Source organism: Pleurodeles waltl, chromosome 9 (genome assembly GCF_031143425.1).
Source record: "Pleurodeles waltl isolate 20211129_DDA chromosome 9, aPleWal1.hap1.20221129, whole genome shotgun sequence".
Classification (NCBI taxonomy): domain Eukaryota; kingdom Metazoa; phylum Chordata; class Amphibia; order Caudata; family Salamandridae; genus Pleurodeles; species Pleurodeles waltl.
Window position 1 is genome coordinate 1,126,100,441 of NC_090448.1, and position 25,534 is coordinate 1,126,125,974.

General features: G+C 45.6%; 1 protein-coding gene across 4 annotated transcripts in view; it reads right to left on the bottom strand.

Annotated features, from left to right (window-relative positions):
* Nucleotides 1–25,534, bottom strand: part of ZFYVE26 (zinc finger FYVE-type containing 26) — a 449,330-nt gene that overhangs the window by 136,515 nt on the left and 287,281 nt on the right. For all 4 annotated transcript variants that reach the window (XM_069208874.1, XM_069208871.1, XM_069208872.1 and 1 more), the window contains 3 exons: nucleotides 22,412–22,443; nucleotides 21,422–21,546; nucleotides 5,512–5,732 (listed from right to left, as the gene is read on the bottom strand). In XM_069208874.1, coding sequence (XP_069064975.1) covers nucleotides 5,512–5,732; nucleotides 21,422–21,546; nucleotides 22,412–22,443 — 378 coding nt within the window. The remainder of the gene's footprint in view (nucleotides 1–5,511; nucleotides 5,733–21,421; nucleotides 21,547–22,411; nucleotides 22,444–25,534) is intronic.

Here is a 25,534-nt window from a genome sequence, read left to right on the forward strand (position 1 = left end):
ATCATAAAAAGTCACATCCTGATGATTTTGAGACTATTATCCTCATAGGCGCCTATCTGTTTTGGGCCTTCCTTTGACCTCTGCACCTGACCGGCCCTGTGTTGCTGGTGCGGTGGATTTGGGGTTGCCTTGAACCCGCAACAGTGGGCTGCCTATGCCCAGGAGACTGTGTAAGTGCTTTACTTACCTGAGAAACTTAACCAAACTTACCTCCCCAGGAACTGTTGATTTTTGCACAGTTTCCACTCTTAAAATAGCTGATTGCCATTTTAACCTAAACTGTGTGTACTACATATTTAAATCAAAGTTCTATACTTACCTGTGTGAAGTACCTTACAATTAACGTCCTTACTTAAAATCTGAATCTTGTGGTTCTAAAAATAAATTAAGAAAATATATTTTTCTATATAAAAACCTATTGGCCTGGAGATAAGTCTTTGAGTGTGTGTTCTCATTTATTGCCTGTGTGTGTACAACAAATGCTTAACACTACCCTCTGATAAGCCTACTGCTTGACCACACTACCACAAAATAGAGCATTAGTATTATTGAGTTTTGCCACTATCAACCTCTAAGAGGAACCCTTGGACTCTATGCACACTATCTCTCACTTTGAGATAGTATATACTGAGCCAACTTCCTACAGGGGTGACTTACCTATTCCACAGGCAGTGGTTTGTGGGTATGGCAACCTGAGAGGGGTGCCATGTCGACTTTGTCTTTTTATCCCCACCAGTACACACAAGCTGCAATGGCAGTGTGCAAGTGCTTAATGATGGGTCCCCAAGGGTGGCATAATACATGCTGCAGCCCGTGGGGACCTTCCCTGGCAACAGGACCCTGTGCACCATGGGTTCCTTTTGAAAGGGACTTAACTGTGTCCCAGGGTGTGCCAATTGTGGAAACCATGGTACAGGTTTTGGGAAAGAACACTGGTGCTGAGGTCTGGGTAGTCGGATCCCAGCACACTCTCAATCAAAGTTTGCATCAATATCAGAAAGAAAGTGGGGGTGTAACCATGCCAACAAGGGCACTTTCCTACAAATGCCATCAATCAAGAGCGTCCAGGTGCTTGTGCTACTATATGCCTACTATAAGCCAATAACACCGTCCTCACAAGAAGCACCCTCATAGTATTAGAAGTCCAAGTAGCAGCCATGGAAATACACTGTCTGCAAAAGGGCCTAAAAATAAACAAAAAGACTAAACAAGGATTTTTCTGAAAAAAATAGAGGATGGACAAAATAAACACCATCAGAGATAAACGTTTTGAAGAAGTCAACACCTTTACATTCTTGGGACTGCCCATAACAATCATCATAAAATGGGTTACTAGCACCCAAAAGGCAATCAAGAATTGACCAAAGATTTTCACAACACCTCATTAAAGTGGCACAGGCCAAGGTCAAATGCCGAATTACCTATAGATTGGAACTACAGGGGGTACACAAAAAGAAAACAAAATAGGCTCACACAATAGAAAACGCTACCAGTTTCCTTCCTCACTGTTGCCTGGAATCTGACATCAGTATATCTACACCTTAAACAGATGCTATGTGTTACCAACAGAAGATGGCCTGAAAAGACTGAAATTCACTCAGAATAACCTAGTGGAAAATGCATGGGAAGTACACTTCTACCTGCAGACCAAATCAATCTACGCCCTGGTCTGAGGTAAGGAAGCCCAACAGTTCAACCTTACTTTGTGAGCTGTCAAAACCAAATCTGAAATGGTTACCCGAAAGAAGAATCAACACAACAGACAAAAACTTTTTTCAAAGCTTTACCAAGAACCCAAGCAAACAGCACTGGTCAATTTTCATCCAGCTGGTCAATATGGCCTCTTTGACATTACACAGCATGCACATCACAAATCCAAGGAAGAGGAGACTATTTGCTATGGCAGAGGTGGTGCTCTCCAGCTGCGTCTACTGCTTAAGAAATTAAAACTACTTTCTCAGCAGACCTTCTATTCTATGACCCCATATAAGAGTAGTGTTCCTCTGGGTTTCCTAAATTAACTTCTAACCAGGTTCTCCACAGTAATTCTGCACAGTGCTAAAACAATAATCATTGTACAGAATTAGCCTACAATATCCTAGCAGAACACACTTTATGCTTGGCTTTGTAAGGTTTGCAAACTCAAAAAGACTACAATGAGAGGATGACCCCCTGAGGTCCAAGCATCAATGTCGAATGGGATATGGGGGTGACAAGACCTATCTTCCTGAATTCTATGGGTAGCGGAGGACGTGACTAGTGAACAAACAATATGTTCCACCAATGCTCATCTTAAAAAAAAAAAAATCAAAGTATCACCAAGCTTTAATTGGACTATTAGTGGTTAAAAACAAAAATCACTGGAAAGCACTTTGGAGGCTCAGGACATTTTTGTCTGTACAGGAACTAGGGGTGGAAACCGAGTGATGATCAACTGGGTTCATGGGTGCCATGTTTCCCCACACTCAAACTGATGTTCCTGCATATAAGCCATCATGTACCCATCTGTTCCAGTAATCCAGGTCAGAACCCTAGCCTAAACAGGCACTATTCAGATGTATGTTTTTAAAGTGAAGTGCAGGAAAACAAATGAAGCAATCCCTTATCTAAACTTGGCACTCAATCAACCAAAGTGTTTTTTTTTAATAGAACCAAAACAGAAGCTATCCATTTTGGCATTGAAAGATATGTAACATGTAGGACACCTGCTCATTTGTACAATGCACTTAATCTCAGTGGAAAGTCTAATACCTTTGTGCAATGAAAATTGCACAAAAGTATTTCAGAATTTTGATGGTGTAGATATTTTGTTTTGAAACCCCCAAATGACAGAATTCTATTACTGCAGAGAAAACGTCCATTTGCAGTAGAGACAATATTCAAATATTTGATGGCTTACTGGAATTTAAAAAAATCCAGTTATGTTACAGAGGGTGCAAAACAATGCCACTCAGTAGGGTACTAGCGGACATAAATTCAAGGGTATCTCTACTGAAAGGAGATGGATGTCCTGGATTCCAGATTCTGGATTATTTTGTTTTCAGGTGCCTTCAAGTCATAGCCCCTGGATATCCACATCAGGAAATAAACACCTACATGCTACACAGAGGTATCTGCTCTAGTTTAGGCAGACTGTTGCCCCTTCCGCTAACTCAAGGTAAAAGGATATTCACAGTCTGATGCATTGGAAAACATGCCTAAAACCATTCAGTTCTCATTCTGCAAACTCTCACTTGCCTCTTTCTTAAGTTCTTGCACGAGAGGAAAGAACAACAGGATTTAAATTAAGTAAAAAGGGGAGGATGAGAACAAGAACAATGAGAATAAGAAGGTAAGCGACTATTATAGTGGTGAAACAATGGCATATGGCTCTGCCTCACTAGAATCCTTTGGGAATAGGGACATAACTATAAATGGTGTAACAGGTACAGGGGCCTAGAGACTTAAAGTGTCCACTGAACTCTAATTATTGATCTCTTTTACTACCAGCACAGCAAATACGGGTCTATTTGAATTTCTTGCACTAGGACCTATGTCAGCCTTGCTACGTCACTGTTTGGAAAAGGCGTAAAACAGTTACTATTAATGATAGAAAATAATCTAGTTTCTATGCTGACTAATTCAGATCAGTACCTACAGAAAATTAAGTTTACAAGGTACCCTAAAAATGCATCCATCAATATGCAGCCACAACATCACCCATGATGTATCAGACACTTTTGCCTATTGCTTGTTATCGTATTGGTATATGTAAATATGTATGTGCATGTATAAAGTACAAACTCAGCTACTAACCAAGGACTGAACAAAAAGGTCAAGAGCCTAAGAATGCAGTTTGGATACATTATAGGGAGACTGCAGATAAATTGTTAGATATATGTGTGTGTCTCTGTGGAAGTGGGGAAATTGATTTGGAAGAGGTAAGTCATAACCATTTTTAGAACTGCAGGTAGATTGAAGCTGTTTTGATGTCAGTAGGGATCCTGACCATATCCTGACAGAGAAGGTGGAGAAGGCATGCTTTCTGTTTCATTTTTGTTTAATTCCTTTCACATTTTCATCATCAATCTGGCAATGCCTTGGATTCTGTCCAGGAGTTGCCCATCAAAGGTGGACATGCCATCTGGTCTGGTGCTGCCCATCAAAGGTAGTTGATTTTATGGCCAGGTACCTCGGGATGCCATTTGTAATACACAATGTAACTAGACTTTAGGAAGATGATGAGTAACTTAAGCATCCTCAGCAAAGTGGTGATGTGGCCAGATTTCCATAAGCCCTCGAAGAGAAGCTCCATGGCTTGCAACATGACTTGAATGAGTGTTGAGTGGTGTCTGGGAGCCTAAGGTTAGCAGCAATAACCTAATTTAAGTGGGTGAGAGTCACTGGAACTGCTGCTTGAGCTGGTGTTGCACATTTGGTCGCTGAGAGGTGATGCTTCACTTTTTCATTGTTTTCTTAAAGTTATGTTATTTAAAGATGAGATATGTGTTAATGGTGTATCCATTTAAATTCACACTGGCAGTCAGGCAGCAGGTGAAACCAGCTAGGTTCATGGAATGTCATGAATGGATCTGTGGTTGTTTTAAGTTGTTCAACGATCTGAGTGGTTCCACGCAGAGAATGGAGAAGATGGAAGAAAGAAGAAACCATGGGTTTTGAATTCAACCAGTGCAACCTGTTGGCAGCTGGGAGGTAGAAGGAGAGGGTAATTCTTGATGATGATGAGGGCCTCATCAACTACTTAAAGAATAGCTATCTCAATACCCAAAGATATTCTGGGTCCAGAATGCTTGGCCGGCAGAAGGCTGTTCACATTGGTCTTCTCCAAACGTTGGATGGAGACAGCTTTTTAAATGATTTTGCTAAGAAGGATAGATGCATGACGTGTGTGAAGTTGGCTAGGCACCTGGATCTGAGATTGATTTCCTCAGACGTGTCCTGAATTAAGAGTATCTGGAAAGTTTCATTGGATGAGGGAGAAATTGACAATCCAGAGTAGGGCGGGTGAGGGCATCTTTCACAAGGGATTTAAGATGGAGCTTGATAGGATGTAGATTTGGAGTAGTGGAAGGAGGATGTGAGATACAGTAAGCATTGTGGTTTGGTAGCCAATGTGGGATTTGTTTTTCTTAAGGTGATTAATAAAGTTGCACAAATCTTCTGCATTGCTCAGTTTGTTGAATCACATCTATACACCTGTAGGTCTATAATACCAACTGATTGCAGATGTACACAATGATACATGTTTGAAACTGTACAAACCACACAGACTAAAGCTATACATTTTCCCCCAGATTTTGTTAAAATGAGAAATAACGTTGAACTTGTCATCTTAATTGCTCAGTTTTTTGTATTACATCTATACATGAGTATGTCTATAATGCCAAAGAACTGCAGGTGCACAAGAAGCTACATGTTTGAAACTATACAAACCCCATAGACAAAGACTATAAATACACCCCAGTATTATTTGAGAAATTCAAAGTCATAATTGAGAAAAAACACTCTTGCCTGTCACAGAGGGCTAAATCCTGGCTCCTGCCGGCCTTAACAAACATCATCTTTGCACTGAAAATCAGATTTTTCATGATGTCTATGAGCAGCCTGCTGTCCATTTCTGGGTTGTTCAGCGCTCGAGACAGGACACAACTGTGGTGTATCAGCAGATGACCACAAGCGATGCTATCACAGTGAAGACTTAAAATGGCAATGCATAAAGATGCACTTGGAGCCTGGAGAGAAAACAAAAACATTAACTGGATTTCCTCATCTAGTGCCATGAAGAAGCAATAATACAGAACACTAAGTAATTCAATTTGAATTTAATTTTTTATCGCATCAAACCCCCTTGCACAAGTATATGGCTGTTGAGGAAAGATTGGGGTGACAGAGGGTCCCAGAAGCAACACAAAAGGAGAGGAAACACTCAGCAGCAGAATGCAGTTGTCCTTCCATAAATGCTTTAATAACTGGAACTCTCAACAAAGAAGTATTCTGTCTGTTTTGAAAATATGCAGCTATGGCTGCTAAATGAAGACAAATGGATGTGTACGCAAGATTATCCTTTTGTAAATGCAGTAAATAACAGACAATCTCTTGAATGGTTGGCTTAAGATGGGTCAATGTTTTTTGGTTGGCGATAAACTAATCTTTTCCACTTTGCTGCATAACATTGTCTAGTTGTGAGTTTACATGCTTCTTTAAGAATATCTATACATTCGTGTGGTAGATGTAAATATCCAAATTCTATTGCCACAGGAGCCACATTGCTATGTTGAACGACTTGGGGTCTGGGTGTCTTATTTCCCCTTGACTCTGTGTTAGAAAATCCAGCCTGTTGAGGAGCCTCTGGTGTGGAATTACTGATAGATCTAACAGTGTTGGGAACCATGGTTGATGTGCCCATGTAGGAGCTACCAAGATTATGGTGAGGGAAGATTGTCTGAGTTTCCGAACTACAAAAGGAAGACACTGACTTTCTTTATGTATTGTGCCAAGGGTATCAACTAGAAAGTCTTCCTCGGTAGGATCAGTATACATGTGTACTTTACAGAATTATGCTGCCCTAGCTATGATTTGCTGATATGAGGTGGAACATACTCAGGTGGTGATGGTCTAACTGGGTAGAGTTCCAGATCATTGGGTGTAATAGGATCCGGATCATATGTGTCCCCTAGGTCTGGGTCATCCAATGTGTCTCCTAAGTCCTGAGCCCCATTAGGAGGTGAATTTGGTGGTGTAAACCCCAAAGGAGGAGGAGAAGGAGCTGGAGGAGGTGGAGAGGATTGAGGAAAAGGCTGTGGAAGGGAAAGAGCCTAGTCTCTGATGGGCTTCTTTGGAGGCAGAGACGAATCAAGCACCTCTTGAAAGGACAATTGTCTCTTTAAAGGGATAGGGAATTATGTCATAATACGCACTGTTCTCCCCTGACTGTGAAGTCGGCGATGTCGAGTGTCCATTACTTCCAAAATTGGCTCCACCGGTGAGAGGGTGGTCTAAGACTGTCCAGAATACACTGAAGTCTTTTACAAAGTTTTCAGTTTTGAAGTCTTTGACTTGTGAGATAGTTTTGCCACCAAAACGGAGGATGAGTTTTTTCTTCGGTGCCAAAATGGTCGGTACTGAAGCACCATGTCCACTCTGTCGGGTCAACACCAGGGTGGAGGAATCAGCACTTGAAGTCAATGACGAACAGTTTACTTTGGCTTTTTTCGATGCCGAGCCGGAGGGCAGGGCATCCAAAGCAGTTTCTCTGCTCCAACCATGGTCAGAAGGCAGTGGCGAACCAGTAACCTCTCTGGATATAGACTTCGCGGAGTGAAGGGGTCTCTTTACTGATGGTCTGCAATGACTGCAACAGCTGGCTTTCGATGTCGGACTGCACATACGAGTGGGAGTCTTCGATGAAAAAGGCCTGTTCTTGCTCCGGCTCTCCCTGTGCATGCTCATCACCGAAGATGTGCGTCTGGAGTCCGAGACGCCATTTCCATCCAATGAGCTCTTCTGTCTCTGAGTGTCTTTTTCAACAAAATGATCGACAAGCATCGCAGGTTGGCTCGTTGTGGTCAGGGGAAAGACACAAATTAGACAACTGGTGGTGATCAGTGTGTGGAAATTTGGAATACACACGAAAGTACGGGGTTCTCTAAAAGAGGACGTCGCGGATATAAGCGTAGCCCTGGGTTGTATGTATTCCTATTTGGAAGGGTAAAGTCAGTGGAATGTCAGTTGGAAATTGCCGAGTGCATATTCGGAGAGGAACAACGGGGGGTGGGAAAAAGGGGATTTCCTTTTACGGACTAGGTGGTCTCACACACTATATAGTGTCATGCTTCATCATTTGACCACCTAGACCCACCCAGGTAGGACAGTGCCACCTGGGCGGACTCAACCTCACTGTTAAAGGAACAGGAGGGAGTGCGTAAATAAACTTGTTTCTGGAAAGATCGGGATGCAGCTAATCTACTGAAAAAAACTAAAAACACCTAAGCAGACACCTATGAAGAGCAACAATTTTAATGATGGTGTCTGACTGGTGTAGTTAAAAAGGGGGGTTGGGACACCTCTGTGAGGGCAAGGACTCACAGGGTCACCTAACTAATTACTAGCCAACATGTTTCTGCCCTCAGGAGTGAGCCAATGAAGGTCTCGGGGCATTCGTCAGGGCCTAGGATCCCTACGTCTCACGTTGGAGGAAAATACTCTATGGGGAAATCAAAGAGTGAAAAAATGGAAAATGAATGATCTACCTTACCCAAGGAGTTACCTTGAGGCGGCCTATGGGGGAAAAACCAATAATTAGCACACTGGTGGCACACAGCACTGCAAAACCAACCAATTACACACGTGTCAAGGGGATGCATTCATGCACGAAACACATATGTTCAAAAAGGTAATATACATGCGTGGAGTGACTGAGTGGGTATATCTACACAAGTGGACAGTCCTATCACTGCAGGGAATTATAGTTCTTACCCTTTTCTTAGAGGCTGTTAGCCTCTGGTATCCAGGAGGGGGAGTGTCCCCTTATAGTCACACACTAAGGGAAAGAGATGAACATACAGACGAAGTGAGGAGAGGAACAGAAGTAGGCAGAATAGATACAGAGGGAGCATTAGGGGGGGAGCAAGTTCCCACTATTGCTGGTAGAAAAATACTGGTTAAGAGAAACCGAAGTGGCTATAGACAATAAACATGAAAAGTAAGATTAAACGCAATAAGGGCTTATCTGTGCTGCCTGTGATCCGGTATGCCACTCACTACATCAAAGGGGACGCTCGCCGTGCGCCTATTTCGTCCTCTCCTTGGACCGCTTGAGACAAGTGGCTGAGGGAGAACGGTCTATTTATGGCTGTAAGATATTCCAGGTGCGCCCTGTTAGCGCGTTAATTGGAATTCAATTGAAGTTAATCACCGCCGCGGGCCTCGTTGCGTTGCTAGCCTCGATATGATTGCCGTAATGGCGGGCGCACCGGCAAAGCCGGGGCGCCGGCATGAATGTGATCGAGTGCTGGGGCGGGCCTCTTAACGTTGATGGCCTCGATGTGCTTAACCGCACCCGCAGGAGCCCCAGCTGAGCCGGGGGTGCCGGCATGAATGCGAGCGAGTGCAAAGGTGGAGACCGAGCCGGAAGATTCCGGCCCGAGCGCCACCAGCGGAAGCCTCGCGTTTACAGTGGCCGCTGGGAAATGTAGTTCCCAGCGGTCCCGTGGCCCAAAGGGCCAAGAAAGAAAAAAAGAAAAAAGGAGAGGGAAAGGATGAAGAAAAGGAAAGAGGGGGGGGGGGGGGCGGGGGAGAGGAAAAAAAAAAAAAAAAAAAAAAAAAAAAAAAAGGGGGGGGGGGGGGTTACGGAAGAAAGGGAGGAGGGAGAAGAGGGAACAAAACGGACAGGGGGGGGGGGGGAAGTAGTGAGGGGGGGTAAGAGAACAGAGTGGTCCCGGGGCAAAGTCCCGTAAAGGATCAGGGTAGGGGGTGGGGACAGTACAAAGGGGAGGGGGGGGGAAAGAAAAAGATAGAGCAGAAGCGGACGGGAGGGAGGACTCATAAATTAATAAGAGAAATCATTTATTGAGTGTGAACCAGGGGATCTCATCATTAAGACCATTGGTGTCCGTGTGTAATCTCCAGACCCAACGTTGTTCGGTCTGGAGCAATCTCTGTGTCATATTGGAGGACGATGGAGGTAGTTGCTCAATTACCGTCCAGTTTAAGTCATCTGCCGAATGTTTTTCCAGAAGGAAGTGGTTAGTCAATTTAGTAGCCTCTCGTTTACAACGGATCGTACTCCTATGTTCGCAGATTCTTGTGGCGACCTTTCTAGATGTCATTCCCACGTATTTAAGGTTACAGGGGCATCTAATCAAATATATCACGTTTTTGCTGTTACAGTTGGTTAGGGATCTTTGAGCCCATGGAGTCTTAAGGTCTAGGTCTATTGTGGTTGATTTTTTAGTGAAACAGCAGACACTGCAATTACCACATGGGTAGTGTCCTCTTGGTGGTGGGAGGCCCCATAGTGTGGTTTGTGTCGTTAGGGAATTGTTTTTTTCTTTGGGTCTTGTGTGGACAACCATGTCCCGTATGTTTGTGGCTCTTTTAAACGCATGTAGTGGCTGCTGAAAAGGTAAACACCCAGATATAAGGATTTTCCACTCATCTTTGATGATTTTCTGAATCTTATTGGATAGTGGGTTAAAGGTAGTCACACACACAATTTGTTCAGTGTCAGACGTCCTAGTGCGTGGTTGTAGTAGTTGATCCCTATTATTATTCCCCGCTCTTTTGTATGCTCTCTTCACCAGATGTGTGGGATAATCCTTGGTTTGCAGCTTACTAACCAATTTCTCAGCGTGTTTGCGGTAGTCTGTGAGGGTGGAACAATTCCGTCGCAGACGTAAAAATTGACCAACAGGGAGATTCTCCCTCAGGGACCTTGGGTGGAAGCTTTGGAATTGGAGCAGGTTATTTCGATCTGTGGGTTTATAATAGACCTCTGTGGCTTTTTTTTCCCTTCCCCCCCCCCCCCCCTCTTTCCTTTTCTTCATCCTTTCCCTCTCCTTTTTTCTTTTTTTCTTTCTTGGCCCTTTGGGCCACGGGACCGCTGGGAACTACATTTCCCAGCGGCCACTGTAAACGCGAGGCTTCCGCTGGTGGCGCTCGGGCCGGAATCTTCCGGCTCGGTCTCCACCTTTGCACTCGCTCGCATTCATGCCGGCGCCCGGCTCAGCTGGGGCTCCTGCGGGTGCGGTTAAGCACATCGAGGCCATCAACGTTAAGAGGCCCGCCCCAGCACTCGATCACATTCATGCCGGCGCCCCGGCTTTGCCGGTGCGCCCGCCATTACGGCAATCATATCGAGGCTAGCAACGCAACGAGGCCCGCGGCGGTGATTAACTTCAATTGAATTCCAATTAACGCGCTAACAGGGCGCACCTGGAATATCTTACAGCCATAAATAGACCGTTCTCCCTCAGCCACTTGTCTCAAGCGGTCCAAGGAGAGGACGAAATAGGCGCACGGCGAGCGTCCCCTTTGATGTAGTGAGAGGCATACCGGATCACAGGCAGCACAGATAAGCCCTTATTGCGTTTAATCTTACTTTTCATGTTTATTGTCTATAGCCACTTCGGTTTCTCTTAACCAGTATTTTTCTACCAGCAATAGTGGGAACTTGCTCCCCCCCTAATGCTCCCTCTGTATCTATTCTGCCTACTTCTGTTCCTCTCCTCACTTCGTCTGTATGTTCATCTCTTTCCCTTAGTGTGTGACTATAAGGGGACACTCCCCCTCCTGGATACCAGAGGCTAACAGCATCTAAGAAAAGGGTAAGAACTATAATTCCCTGCAGGGATAGGACTGTCCACTTGTGTAGATATACCCACTCAGTCACTCCACGCATGTATATTACCTTTTTGAACATATGTGTTTCGTGCATGAATGCATCCCCTTGACACGTGTGTAATTGGTTGGTTTTGCAGTGCTGTGTGCCACCAGTGTGCTAATTATTGGTTTTTCCCCCATAGGCCGCCTCAAGGTAACTCCTTGGGTAAGGTAGATCATTCATTTTCCATTTTTTCACTCTTTGATTTCCCCATAGAGTATTTTCCACCAACGTGAGACGTAGGGATCCTAGGCCCTGACGAATGCCCCGAGACCTTCATTGGCTCACTCCTGAGGGCAGAAACATGTTGGCTAGTAATTAGTTAGGTGACCCTGTGAGTCCTTGCCCTCACAGAGGTGTCCCAACCCCCCTTTTTAACTACACCAGTCAGACACCACCATTAAAATTGTTGCTCTTCATAGGTGTCTGCTTAGGTGTTTTTAGTTTTTTTCAGTAGATTAGCTGCATCCCGATCTTTCCAGAAACAAGTTTATTTACGCACTCCCTCCTGTTCCTTTAACAGTGAGGTTGAGTCCGCCCAGGTGGCACTGTCCTACCTGGGTGGGTCTAGGTGGTCAAATGATGAAGCATGACACTATATAGTGTGTGAGACCACCTAGTCCGTAAAAGGAAATCCCCTTTTTCCCACCCCCCGTTGTTCCTCTCCGAATATGCACTCGGCAATTTCCAACTGACATTCCACTGACTTTACCCTTCCAAATAGGAATACATACAACCCAGGGCTACGCTAATATCCACGACGTCCTCTTTTAGAGAACCCCGTACTTTCGTGTGTATTTTGAATTATAGGGAGCTAAGTACGAAGTGTTCCTCCATATTTATCCCCCCTCCTCCCTCTTCCTCTCTCCATGTGTAATGATGGAAATTTGGAATGACATTGAGGACAAAAGCAAAATGGAGTCCGTTCCATCAGGTCTGCATAGTTGGATGCCATGCAGAGGGTATAGGCCTGAAGAGGGCTGCGGATGCCCCCAAAAGGCAGAGAGTAGGCTTTGTGTTGAGTGTTGGAACCGAAGGCAGACTGTAAGAACGACAATGCGATCTAGACAGTACCGGCGCGGAAAGAGAGACTGAGAGAAGGCGGTTTTAGACTGTATCGAGATGATCAATCAATCAAAAATGTTTATAGAGCGTGCTACTCTTCCGTGAGGGTCTCAAGGCGCTTGTGTGTGTGTGTGTGTGTGGGGGGGGGGGTTACTGTTCGAATAACCATGTCTTGAGCTTTTTTCGGAAGAGTAGGAAGTCTTTGGTTTTGCAGAGGTTGGTGGGGAGGGAGTTCCAGGTTGTGGGGGCGAGGTAAGAGAAGGCCCTGCCTCCTGTGGTGGTTCGTTGGATGTGGGGGACTGTAGCTAGTGCAAGGTCGACTGATCGGAGGTTGCAGGTGGGAGTGTGGAAGTTCACTCTTTCGTTGAGGTAGGTCGGGCTGGTGTTGTGGAGGGATTTGTGTGCGTGGATGAGGATCTTGAAAGTGATTCTCTTGTCTATAGGGAGCCAGTGAAGGGATTTGAGGTGTGGTGAGATTTGTTCGTGGCGGGGTAGGCCAAGGACGAGGCGTGCTGCTGTGTTCTGGATTCTCCGGAGTTTGCTTTTGAGTGTGGTGCCGACGTAGAGGGCGTTACCGTAGTCTAGTCTGCTGCTGATGAGTGCATGGGTGACTGTCTTCCTGGTCTCTGGGGGAATCCATTTGAAGGATTTTTTTTTAGAGTGCGGAGTGTGTGGAAGCAGGAGGAGGTTAGTGCATTGATTTGCTGTGTCATGGAGAGGGAGAGGTCCAGGATGATGCCAAGGTTGCGTGCGTGGTTTGCGGGGGTGGGTGCGGGGCCTAGGGCGGTGGGCCACCAGGAGTCGTCCCATACGGTTTTGTTGGAGTTAAGCTTGAGGTGGTTAGTTGTCATCCAGTTGGCGGTGTCGAGGAGAACAGGGTGTAGATTGGTTTTGGCAGTGGTGGGATTGCGGGTGAGGGGGGGGATGAGGTGGGTGTCGTCTGCGTAGGAGAGGACAGTGATTCCGTGTGGTCGGAGGATGTTGGCTAGGGGGATCATGTAAATGTTGAAGAGTGTGGGGCTGAGGGAGGACCCTTGGGGAACTCTGCAGATGATCTTGGTAGCTGTGGAGTGGAAAGGTGGAAGGCGGACTCTATGGGTCCGGTCGGTGAGAAAGGAGGTGAGCCAGTCTAAGGCTTTGTGGCGAATTCCTGTGTTGTGGAGGCGTGTGCGGAGTGTGTGCTGGCAGACAGTGTCAAAGGCTGCGTAGAGGTCTAGGAGGATGAGTGCGACGGTCTCGCCTTTGTCGACTTTGGTCCTGATGTCGTCAGTGCATGCGATGAGGGCGGTTTCCGTGCTGTGGTTCTTGCGGAACCTGGATTGTGAGGGGTCAAGAGTGTTGTTTTCTTCGAGAAAGTGGGATAGGCGGGCGTTGACTAGTTTCTTGGCTACCTTGGCGGGGAAAGGGAGGAGGGAGATGGGGCGATAGTTGAAGAGGAACTCCGGGTCGGCTTTGTTTTTTTTTTTTAGGAGAGCAGTGATTTCTGCGTGCTTCCAGGGGTCTGGGTAGGTGGGGGAGATGAAAGAGGAGTTGATTATGTCGCGGAGTAGGAGGGCGATGGCTGGGCTGGCTTTGTTGAGATGCGATGAGGACAGGGGTTGGAGGGGGATCCCGAGTGGATGGAGTTCATGTTTTTTTCGGTTTCTTCGTGTGGTGGGGGCCCAGGTAGTGAGTGTGGTGGAGGGGGGGGGTCATGAGTGGGGGATGAGTTGGGTGAGTGAGGGGTGTGTGCGGTGTGTGTATGGTATGAAGCTGTTGTGGATGTCCAGGATTTTGTGGTGGAAGTGGTTGGAGAGGGCGTCACATAGGGGCTGTGTGTGTGTGGGGTCTATGTTTTGGCTTTGGGTTTAGCTAGCTCTTTAATGATGGTGAAGACTTCTTTGCTGTTTTGGGAGTTGTTGTCAAGTCGTGTCTTGTAGTGATCTCTTTTGGTGGTGCATATGAGTTGGTGATGGGTGCGAATGGTAGTTTTGAGGGTGGAGAAGTTGGTTGTAGAGGGTTCTTGTCGCCATATTTTCTCAGCTTGGCGGCATTTGCGCTTGGAGTCTTGGAGTTCGGGGGTGAACCATGGGGCGTTCTTGATGTTGCGGGTGGCAATGTGTTTTCTGAGGGGGCTAGTGTGTCTGCGCAGGTAGTGATCCATTTAGAGAGGTTGTGTGCTCCTGCGTTGGGGTCGTTGGTGTGGAGGGGGAGGTTGTGAGCCAGTTGGGAGTTCAGGCGTTCAGTGGGGATCTTGTCCCACATGCGGTAGGGTGTGGTGTGTTGATGGTGGTGTGTGGGGGGTTTGGTGAAGGAGAAGTGGACGCAGTGGTGGTCAGTCCAGTGGAGTTCGGTGGTGTGGGTGTAGGCTATGTGTTGGCTTGAGGTGAAAATTGCGTCGAGCTTGTGTCCTGCTGAGTGGGTGCGGTGACCAGTCGCTTGAGTCCGAGGTTGGTGAGGTTGTCTATGAGGGAGGTTGAGTTGTGGTCTTGAAGGTTCTCCAAGAGAAAGTTGAGATCAACGAGGAGGATGTAGTCTGTGGAGGTGAGGGCGTGCGAGCTGATGGTGTGGGCGATGGTGTCGCAGAAGGTGGTGCGTGGTCCTGGTGGACTGTAGATTAGTGTACCTCTGAGGGTGGAGTTGTTGTTAATGTGGATTAGGAAGTGCATGTGTTCTGTGTTGTCGATAGAGTCTTGGGAGCTGGTGGTGACTTTGATGGTGTCCCTGTGTAGGATGACAATGCCACCACCTGGCATGTTGAGGCAGTCTTTGCGTTGGAGTTTGTATCCCTTGGGGGTGGCGATGGCTATGTCAGGTTCCGTGGAGGGGTTGGTCCAGGTTTCCGTGAGCGATGTCAGATGAGTGTGATGTGATGAGGTCCCAGAGTTCTATGGCATGTTTGTGAAGGGAGCGGGTGTTGAGGAGCAGGCAGTTGAGGTGGTTGTGGTGGGTGGTGTTTGTGTGGTGCATGAGGGTGTTGTTGCGGGATGTGTTCTGGTTGTGGGGTGGTGTGCGGTGGGGCTGGTTGGTGGGGGTGGGGACAGAGCAGGTGAGTATTGCGTTCGGGGTGTTGTGTTTGTTGTGGGGGGGTCGCTATGGTTGGTGTGTGGTGTGAGGGATGAGGCGCAGGAGAAATGACAGGTGTAGCAGGTGAAGAGGCCATGGGTGTGTGTGGGGCTGGAAAGGGTGCAGGTGGCGTGAAGGCCTGGGTTGAGTGAGTGGAGGGTAAGGGGGGAGGTAGATTTGTCTGAGGGGCCGGGGGGACTGGTGCTGGGCGCGGGGAGGAGGGAGGGAGTGGCAGCTGGGAGGAGGGAGGGCTGGGCGAATGGGAAGGCTGGGGGGGGGGGTGGGGCTGCAGGGATTAGCAGCGGCGGGAAAACGTATGGAGAGGAGGTGGGGGGAGGGGGAGAGGGGCCGCGGGGACGCAGCGGCAGGGGATTTAGAGAGAAAAGGAAACGGACGAAGAAGGGATGGGGAGGGGCCACGGGGACACAGCGGCAGGGGATTTAGAGAGAAAAGGAAATGGACGAAGAGGGGGTGGGGGGAGGGGCCGCGGGGACGCAGTTGCAGGGGATTTAGAGAGAAAAGGAAACGGACGGAGGCTGGGGAGGATACCACCGGTAAAGTGGAGGCGTGCGGGGCGGTGGCGCGAGAACTCCGAGCGAGAGGAACACACGTCCAAACCCCGTAGTGGAGATAAACAATCTAACAAGAGACTCGATGCCCATGAACAGTATTACCAAGAGAAGGAATCATTCAGTGCAGTGACTCAAAAAGCTTCTTTGAAGAAAAACAAGTTGTACCACTCGGAACCCAACACTAGATGGCAAGCTTATGAATAGTATGTGTATCTACAGCCACACATGCCATCAAACAGGTAATCCCACAGGACGTAGTAAGGGTACTGTCACCCAAGAGCACCCTATACAATAACCCTAAACACCCAGTTATTTATTGCTTCACATCAAATTCTCAGATCTATGCTCCCAAGAGGAGCGCTATAAAACAACCTTGAACATCCTGAAATCCTTGCTTCACATCAAATTCTATGATTTATGTGTGATCTACACCACTATAAAATGACAGTGGAAGCCTGTGCATGTGCTATTTCTAGTTTGCACTAGCAGAAATTGTGGGAAGATAGAGCCTTTTTAAACACAAACTTTATTGGCATTTTGATGAGAATTCCATTACTATTATATTAGACAGGTACGTTGGTGCACATAAAAGTGGGAGGAGAATGTAGTCCTGTTTATCGGACAGTTAAATGGATCAGACCAACATCAGCACAACCCAACACTGCCATAAAATATAGAGCCAACCCGCATCCCCCCACCCTTCCAACTAGCTTCTGCCAACTGATTTGGTAACCAAACCAATGTAGGTGCAAGTCCAATTTAATCAGCGTAAAAGTAAACAAAATAGGAGCCTGTGTTCTTAAACGTGTTTACGACTGTATGAGGCTGTCTATGTGATAATAACTTGCTGGTATTGGGGGGGGGGGGAGGAGGAGGAGGGGAGGTTGAGGGTGGGAACATCCTGAATCTATAAGTATAGAGGACTGGGACCTAAGCCTTCCTCGCATCCAGAGCGCTTTGCTAATGGCACCGCTAGTGTCAGTATTCTTACTCCTCAGTCTCACTATGTGTTCTAAATGTCTCCAACAATGTATCCCATTTCAATTATATCGGTTTCGGTCGTAGCCTTCTGTATTCTTTGCGATGGAGTGCCAAACTTTCGGCTTGGTCCCAGCGCTGTACTACCTCTCTCCAGGAGGTAACGGATGGAGCATGGGGTGATTTCCAACGCCTTGTTAACTGTCGCTTCGCTAAGAGCGTAGCAAGGTCACAAAATGTGAGGTCACTTTAGAGCCTTGTTACCGTTTCAGGCTGCCCGGAGCCCAGTAGCTGCGCACATAGGCAAGTATTATAGCATGGGTCAGAAAAAAAAGCCTAATGTTGTCCATGAGCCTGCACAAAGCCAGAATGTGGCTTTAGTATTCCATCTTCAAACAGGTTTCCCAATGAACGGACACTTTTTTGTTCCTAGACACGGAGCATGGCAGCAGTAGTATTCCCTGATGGGGTATGAAGCCTGCAAAGTGGCACATTTGGTGCTTATGGGACCGATTAAGCTGTGAGGCGCACCGCTAGCTTCCAGTATGCTAAAGCAATACACAACTGTAAGGTAGCACCTGTAGGTAGGTTATGGGGGCTTGGACACAGAAATCCATTTAAGAAGCCTCTCCTCAACATTGTGGCTGTGCAATTTATTTCTCCCAGATTATGGCCATTGTGGTTTGCCTGTTATGCAACAGGCTTTAAAATCTGGGGCCCCCAGACTTCCCATGTCAGGAGGCAACTGTAGTTTCCCTAGACTGACTCAACATCGGCCCTTCCCCATATCAGATCAATCAGCAAGGAGTTCAGTGTCTGAAATACATGGGTCGGCACCGTAAGTGGCATATTAACAAAATAAACTAGAACACGGAGTAACATTATCATTTTTGGCAATGCCAACCTACCTGACACAGAAAGGGGCAGATTGGTCCAAAAATCTATTTGAGACCGGAGTGATGTAATCGCCCGCATCAAATTGCCCTCAAACAAATCTGCATGATCACGGTATACCAGGTTACAGAGGTAACGAAAGGACACAGACACTGTTGCAATGATCATGGTTTCGTTCTGGGTAAGTGCCCCCAAAGGAGTATACATAGAATCTATTGGGATTAATTTGAAGCCCAGAGAGAATTGCGAATTGAGATCATATTTGGGCTGCTCACCCGTATCCTGCCTCAAATCCCTATAATATAGAATCATATCATCTGAGTATAACGAACGAGTGGTGGACCGAGCACAATTCCCCAATCCTTGCACTATGGTGAAGGTGGCCAATGCTAATACAAATAAAAGGGAGGAGATCGGGAACAGCCTTGTCTAGTTCCACCATATATTCGGTCGGAGGCAGAGATATGTGCTCGCCTTCAGAACCTTCCGGTAGTGCTCTGCCTTTGGCATACTCAGCTCAGTCCTGAAGATAGTCCACCTGCTTATACAACAGGAAGATCACAGAACCCTGCTCTGCATGTTCCAAAGTTAAGGTAGCTAATGTTTGTTCCATCGACTTGACTCTGTCAGCAAACTTATGCTGATTATCTTTCAGCAAACTTATATCTGTGGTATGGGCGCAGAGTTTCTGTTCCATGGCTACTCTGGAGTCGCGTATTTCCTGCAGGATGATATCCAATTTGTCAACCGGAGGCTCTGCCTGCGTGGGGGGAATACAGTCTACCAGAGTTGAGGCAACCGAGCCCTCTGAGGGTCGGGAGCATGATTGCACACATTCATCTAGTCTGGGAAGCTTAGTATTATTGCGCCCATTGTGCTAATGAAGGTGTCAATTCAAGGCAGGGGGCCACAGCTGCTGTCTTTATTGCCCCCACCGCAGTGCCCTTATGGAAGGCCTAAAACAAAAAAGGAGGAAGATGTGGGGGCATCAATCTGTAGCAGGCCACTGGTACCGTGTAGGGTCCACGCAAGCCCCCAGACTAGCGCTGCAGATGCTTATTACGGCAACAATTTCCAAAGGGCACTTTCAGCCAGTCCCTGTTGTAACACTGCGGGGGTATCCAAACACACAATAAGAACGCAATAGGCAAAGGTTGCACTGTTGTGGGCTCGTTCCAGGTAAGTGGAACAAGTTAGCGCCAACACTGTTTCTTAGCCCATCAGAACTGCCAAGCTAGTGTGTATTGTTGAGGAGTGGCCCTTGTCATACTCCTGCTAGGTCTCACCGGTGTCCAGATGTGGCAGGCAATCTCCGCATGTAAAGGCCTCACATCAGGCCGCTACTCCACTGTATTCAGCTGGCCTTTCAGCGCTGGGTCAAATCGATGCCCTCGGCCAGGGTTTTCCAGGCAGCTCACCGACTCTGGAGATCTGCGCCAGTCAGTGGGGTTCTCGGACGCGGGAGCGCACCGCCTCAAATCTCTTGACGCAAGTGTCCACAGTCCGCCTCTGCTGCCAACAGTCCGCACTCCCATTTTCCTGTCCAGCTCCCGGCCCAGTCCACCACCTCACCGCATGACACTGTTGGGCCGCTCCAGCTGCAGTTACCGCCTCGCTGCTGGGCTGCACAGCTCCAGGAGGGACAGCGGAGCACCAGGCGAGTGGCCCAGCTCGTCACGGCATGTGGCGGATCCACCCTGAGCCCCGAAGCACTGCACTGAGCCCCAGCACATGCCAGAGCATGGCTCTCGTCCTCTAATGTGCGGGATGCATTGTATTGAGGAGATTGGGGCAGATTGTCAGTATAATTTGCAGTCTGAAGCTGTGAGTTAGGCGTCCACCATCTTGGACGTTTGGCCACGCCCCTGAGAAAGAATCAGCCTTAAGTTCTGGAAACCTCCACCACCTGAGATCGAACCATAAAAAAACAATTTCTGTCATCTGTGGGTATCCCTACCTTGCACCATATTTGTGCATTCTTTGACATTTGGAAAGTCAAGAGTAATAAGTGATTCAGCATTTAACTCTCACCACAATGATTTATCCTTCATTACTTCCAGGGTTTAACGTTCCATTTAGACTGCAAACATTTTTTTTCTCGATCCTTCCAAGAGCTACATAGGCTTGTCGAAGCCTTCATTTGGCTAAATTTGCAAATACAAGCTTACATTACTATATCATGGCCCAATCCTCAAACTGCTTGTCAACCGACTGGTACCCACCTTTGAACAAAGATGCCATGACTCCTGAGCATCAACATATGTGCAGAGCATATACCTTACAGATCAAACAAGGTCTGAAGACACTGGGGATCCCATAAACCAATACAGGTTTACAGGGCTACAGGTAAAACGTATCACATAATAAATAACTTAATCAATGAAAGACATTGCTTGTGACCATACAGATACAGAATATCCATGTGGCATTACAGAACTTTCAAAGTCAACTAGTCTGAGAGGTGAACAATAGACTAATAATGTGTGATTTTTCACTTTAAGTACTGGGTAGATTAATTCAATACATAATTGAGGTAAAATGTCTGTGGAACTCAGTATCCCGAAAACTGTCAACCCCACATGAAAGGGGAAATAAGCAGTGATTTTAGCAGCGAACTTGGCTAGAGAGTAAAGGGCCATGCTTAGATTCTCAGAGTCCTTTACAAAATCTAGTTGTAATAATTGCAGGGGCCGTTACACAATCTAGGTGTGCTCTAGAAGGCAGGAATGTAAAGAGACTTTGTTATGTACTTTTTTTGCCTTACATAGAATTGTACACAAAACCACTTCAGGGTGTTTTATAAAAATTATGTGCTATGGAGCTGTTTGTTCCATCATGAACAAGGGTTGGTGCATTACTCTGCCAAGTAGTCCAGTGTTACAAGTTAACAGGCTTATAATAACAACTCAATTAGAGTTCACAAGTGTTGTGGATGACAAGCCCAAAGTAAAAAAATGTATACACACAAAAGGGTTGCCATGCAATGTATGTGTGAGATAGCCACAAGGATTTTGGATCTTAGCTTTAAACGTCTGGTCAATCAATTATTAATGATAACTAGTTTGTGGAATATTAGACTGAATAAACAGCTAGCGTGACCAACCCTTTAAATGCAATGGTTGTTATTTTGACTGTATACACTTGTATATTATAAGTCACACTCCAATGTTAAGGATCCAACTTTTAAAAAGCATTTAGTCCCCCCAGACAAATACCTTTTATTGAACATGTGGAGAGGTACATTACTTTATAAGTATCATTCTCACAATCAATTGTTTCCGCAGGCTGGCTTTATGGTTGCCACTAATATGAACTCAACTAATACTTTCAAAACAATCCAAACAATAATCTTTCTGTCCTCTTCCACCAATAGCAATTTCAGTATGCTGCTGCAGCACCCATCTCTCTACCCTCTGATACAGCAATGGGTTTTAGCACTTAACATTTACCAAGTTCCATAATTTCTTGAACACATTTCTGCCCACACCTGTTCATAGTAAAATTCGCTCCGCTCCACCTCATTCTCTTCCTCATTCAGAGTCAGACGCCACTGCAATTCAGACGTCTTTGATAACTGGAGCACAGCTGCTAAATCCAAACAGTCATCATCATCTACAGCCAAGGAAAGAGCAGAAAAAAGACAACAAATCAGATGTCAGCTGCAGCATTCAATGTAGACTAATTTCCATCAACATATGGTCACAATTTAACAAGCCATGCTAGCTTAAATGTTTGATCAAAGCCCAAACTGCTTAATACAAATGATATCCCATTTCAGTCTGGTGGGTAGGGACATACCACCTGTCCTTCTTATACCGCCATGTTTCTAGCCTCACATGTATTTGCTTTATCTATGATCTCACCTAATATACGTAACTGTGCATGACAACTACTCTACCAAGACAAAAAAAAAAAAACACGAAAACAGTATAAGTACCCTCTGATTCTTATTTGGTCTTCATAGAAGACTTCAGGCATTGTGGCATGAGTAAATCAAAGCTGAAATTACAACTGAGAGCAAATCACCGATTTTCTCTTTAAAAGCAGGAAATGCCATGTTGTACATAAAGGACTTAAGATGACTAGGTTTAATCATTTAGGCTATTTAATGAGCAAGTTAACACCCAAGAATTCAGAAGCATGAGAATTTTCTCTACAAAGGGACAAAAGGATATTTGAGCGCAAAAAAAACTACCACATTTCTACTGAGATGTAGTCATTTAAGTTTGCTCATACATGATCCCTTGAGTACTGTTGCATATAAAAGACCATCACATTATCCTCACCTAACATCCAAGCCTCTGAAGTTTTCTTCACATCGTTGCTGCTCCCCACAGAGTCAGCAAATACAATTAAATGTAATTTGTTGTGGAGAGTAAGTAGAAGAACAAGAGGCCCAGGCTTTCTAAAAAACAAAAATACCCGAAGATGCAGAAAACATTGAGAAACATTTGTCCAGTTGGTGTGCATCACTCACCTTCCATCTGACAACCATCATCTTCAGCTGAGCTGTCAAAAGAAACAGTGAGTGGTGATTATAGATTTTGCTTACATATTTCAGTTGAAACCATCATGTCAGGACAAGTTCAGAAATATTTGGGATAATGGGAGCTAAGAGAACACCTGGAGACAAAAATGTATTATGTGTATATTTATTATATGCATATTAGTGGATACTGTATATGCCCTCAAAGAGAAAAAAAACAAAAATCACAAAAAGAACAACATGCAATTTACATTCATCCCAACAAAGACTGGCAGCATGTAACACTCAATAGGTTTTGATCAAACAACGATGTACAAGGTTACGTACCATTACATACAAGATCACAACCCACTCTGACGAGGAAGGCAAAGGATGAATAACATCAGAATCCTCAGTTTAATGAGAGCTGAACACATTCTATAGGGATCCAAGCGCGAATGGAACACCATACTGCATTAGGAGGACACATTACCAGCAAAATCAGAGTTGGAAGAAACACTTTCCATCTGCATTCATGTTAGCCAAATACACTCAGTTTTATTCCAAAATGTCTCTTGATCTTTTAGTATGCTGTACCAATGTTTGCAAACAGCCTTGGGGCTGTTCGAGAGAGCTATATTCTTGACCTGTTCAGCACTTCATGGGTTCTTGCACATAAACCTACGAAAGGCACATAGGTAATGTCAAACTGGCAAATCTCATCTGCTTGGAGCATCTACCTGGAAATTAGTCTAAAAAGCATGCGTAGTGTCCCTGGTGAGTTGAGTTCTAGTGATTTTGCTTTTACATCCAAGATATTAATCCAAAGCACTGGGCACAATCATACTATAAGAGGAAAGTTGGCATTAGGAGATCTGCACCTTGAGCAATTGGATGTCCATGGACAGTAACAATTATTTAACACAAAGGGGATGTGGTAGCTCATTGTGAAATAGCAGTACTGTGTCATAGAAAATCTCACATTAATTGATTCGAATTTACAGTGCATAAACACATCCCACAATTGAGCACTATGAATGTGGACACCAGGCTGTCTTTTCTTCTTGCACTCTGATGGGAAGATGACTTATGTTTCAGTAAAAGAACATACATTTTGCTTACATGATGACACTCACCCATATCTGTGAGCAAAAAGTGTAAAACCGGGTCGTACTGAGGCGTCTATGAGCTGTCATTATTTACTTCTACCTATTGTTTTCCAAATATGAGATGACCATTTTCAAACCATCCATGGACTTTAATATATTGTTGCTTAACAATTCAGTGAGAGGGCATAACCCACTGGCAGGCTATAATCTGCAGTTCCCCCGCATCGCATCAAATCTCATTGCACAATGGGGCTGTCCGTGGGATAGAAAGATGAAATAGGAAACAAAATACTTTTTAGTTTAATGAGCTCTAACCAAGTGGTAAGGGTATACTGTGTACTGTCAAGGTATCAGAACTGGAAATAGTATATAGAAAGAAAACAGGGGGTGTCTTCACCACATTGACTGTGTTCCATGATCATATGCATAATCATATCTGGCAGCGTAAGATTTATCCAACCAAAAATGTACATGTAGAGCATGTTGTAGATGTGCTGTTAAATAATACAGAAAAGGATTGGGCATTGATTGTCCTGTCTCCCACGCCAGGGATTGTAGCACGTGCAGCCCCCCATCCCTCACATACGTTGCAACATAAGAACTTACATCTTTTGATAAAAGCAGGTTCATGTGTGTGAGTGAAGTCTTGAATCTACTAACCATCACAACAAGCGAAATAGGGAGGCAAAACCCCCTACCTGATTTAACCTAGAAAACCTCTGACAAGCAGGACATATGTAATGGCAATACATTTGCCCTTTCCCTATGGACACCAAATTCCAAATATTTCATGTGGTCAGCAGTCTAAAGGAACAAAGTGATACTCCAGAAATATGTAAAGGCACCACAGTTTGGTTAAGTACGACAAAACACTGGCTGTGAACAACGACTAGGTCAATCCCTATGCCAACCATTTCTTGTATGAATAGGCTAGATATACAGTTACAAGAATGCAAAGCAAGTGTGGCAGGGACCACCTTGCCAAGTATTGATCCCGGATATAACTATTGGGAAAGAGGTCCTCACTGGTCAGAACCCCAGCAAACGGGTAGGAATAAAAAAATACTGCTAATCAATCTGGTACCAAAACAAGACTTTTCCAGAATTTAGCAAATATGTTGCAGAACTTGCAAAATATACCACCAATAAACTGTGTCAAATGCTAGGCTCTCGAGGGGTGCAGGTTTCCTTAGCATTTGACAATCCTGAAGCTAAACAGGAGGTGAGCTAACCCACTTTTGGAGTCACTTCTTCTGTTCTGGCACAAGTGGAACTCTTTTTCATAACAGAGCATAGCAGACACAGTCCTTTTTCCACGTCCCTCGGTTGCAACAGGTGTAGTCAAGTCTTTTGCAAAGGGTCTCTTTACTAGGTCCAGGGAGTAGCAGGACAGTCCTCATTCTTTCGAGTCCAGTAGTGATCTGAGGACTGTGTGTCTAGGGTGCCACATCTATGCCATCTTTGTGTTTGTGGGAGGGGAAGACTCACCAGCCAATGATCGTTGTGTGCAATCCCTGGGCGTACACAGCATAATGAGCCATTCCCCTTGGAAAACCGTTTCTGCAATGGGTTTTCCCCCTCCGGAGAAATGACAGTCAGTCTACTTACACAAAGGAGCAGGCTGGTTGAGGTGAGACTCGCATTTGCTTCACTGAGGCGGTAGCTTATATGAAGCTGCCTGCCTGTGGCCACCGCCCAGTAGCCATCCTACTAAGAGAGGTCACATCCTCCACACACCAATGGTTTCTCCTTGTTCCCTGTTCCTGGGAACGCTTCACACTTTCTAGCAGGCCACGGGACGTTAGGGCAACAAAGTGGTGACTTTCTAAAGTCACCTCACCATTAAAAGTTACCTTAAATCCGATCTCAGAGATGAGTTGGGCTTGAAGTAACAATTAATTTCCAAATGGAAGTAAGCACTTAGCAGGGTGGCTAGTGAAATTCCATGTTAATCAATGATACTACTAACCTTCCTACAGTGAAAAGGGTTATGTTATTTACCTTGTAAGCATCTGTTTGTGGCATG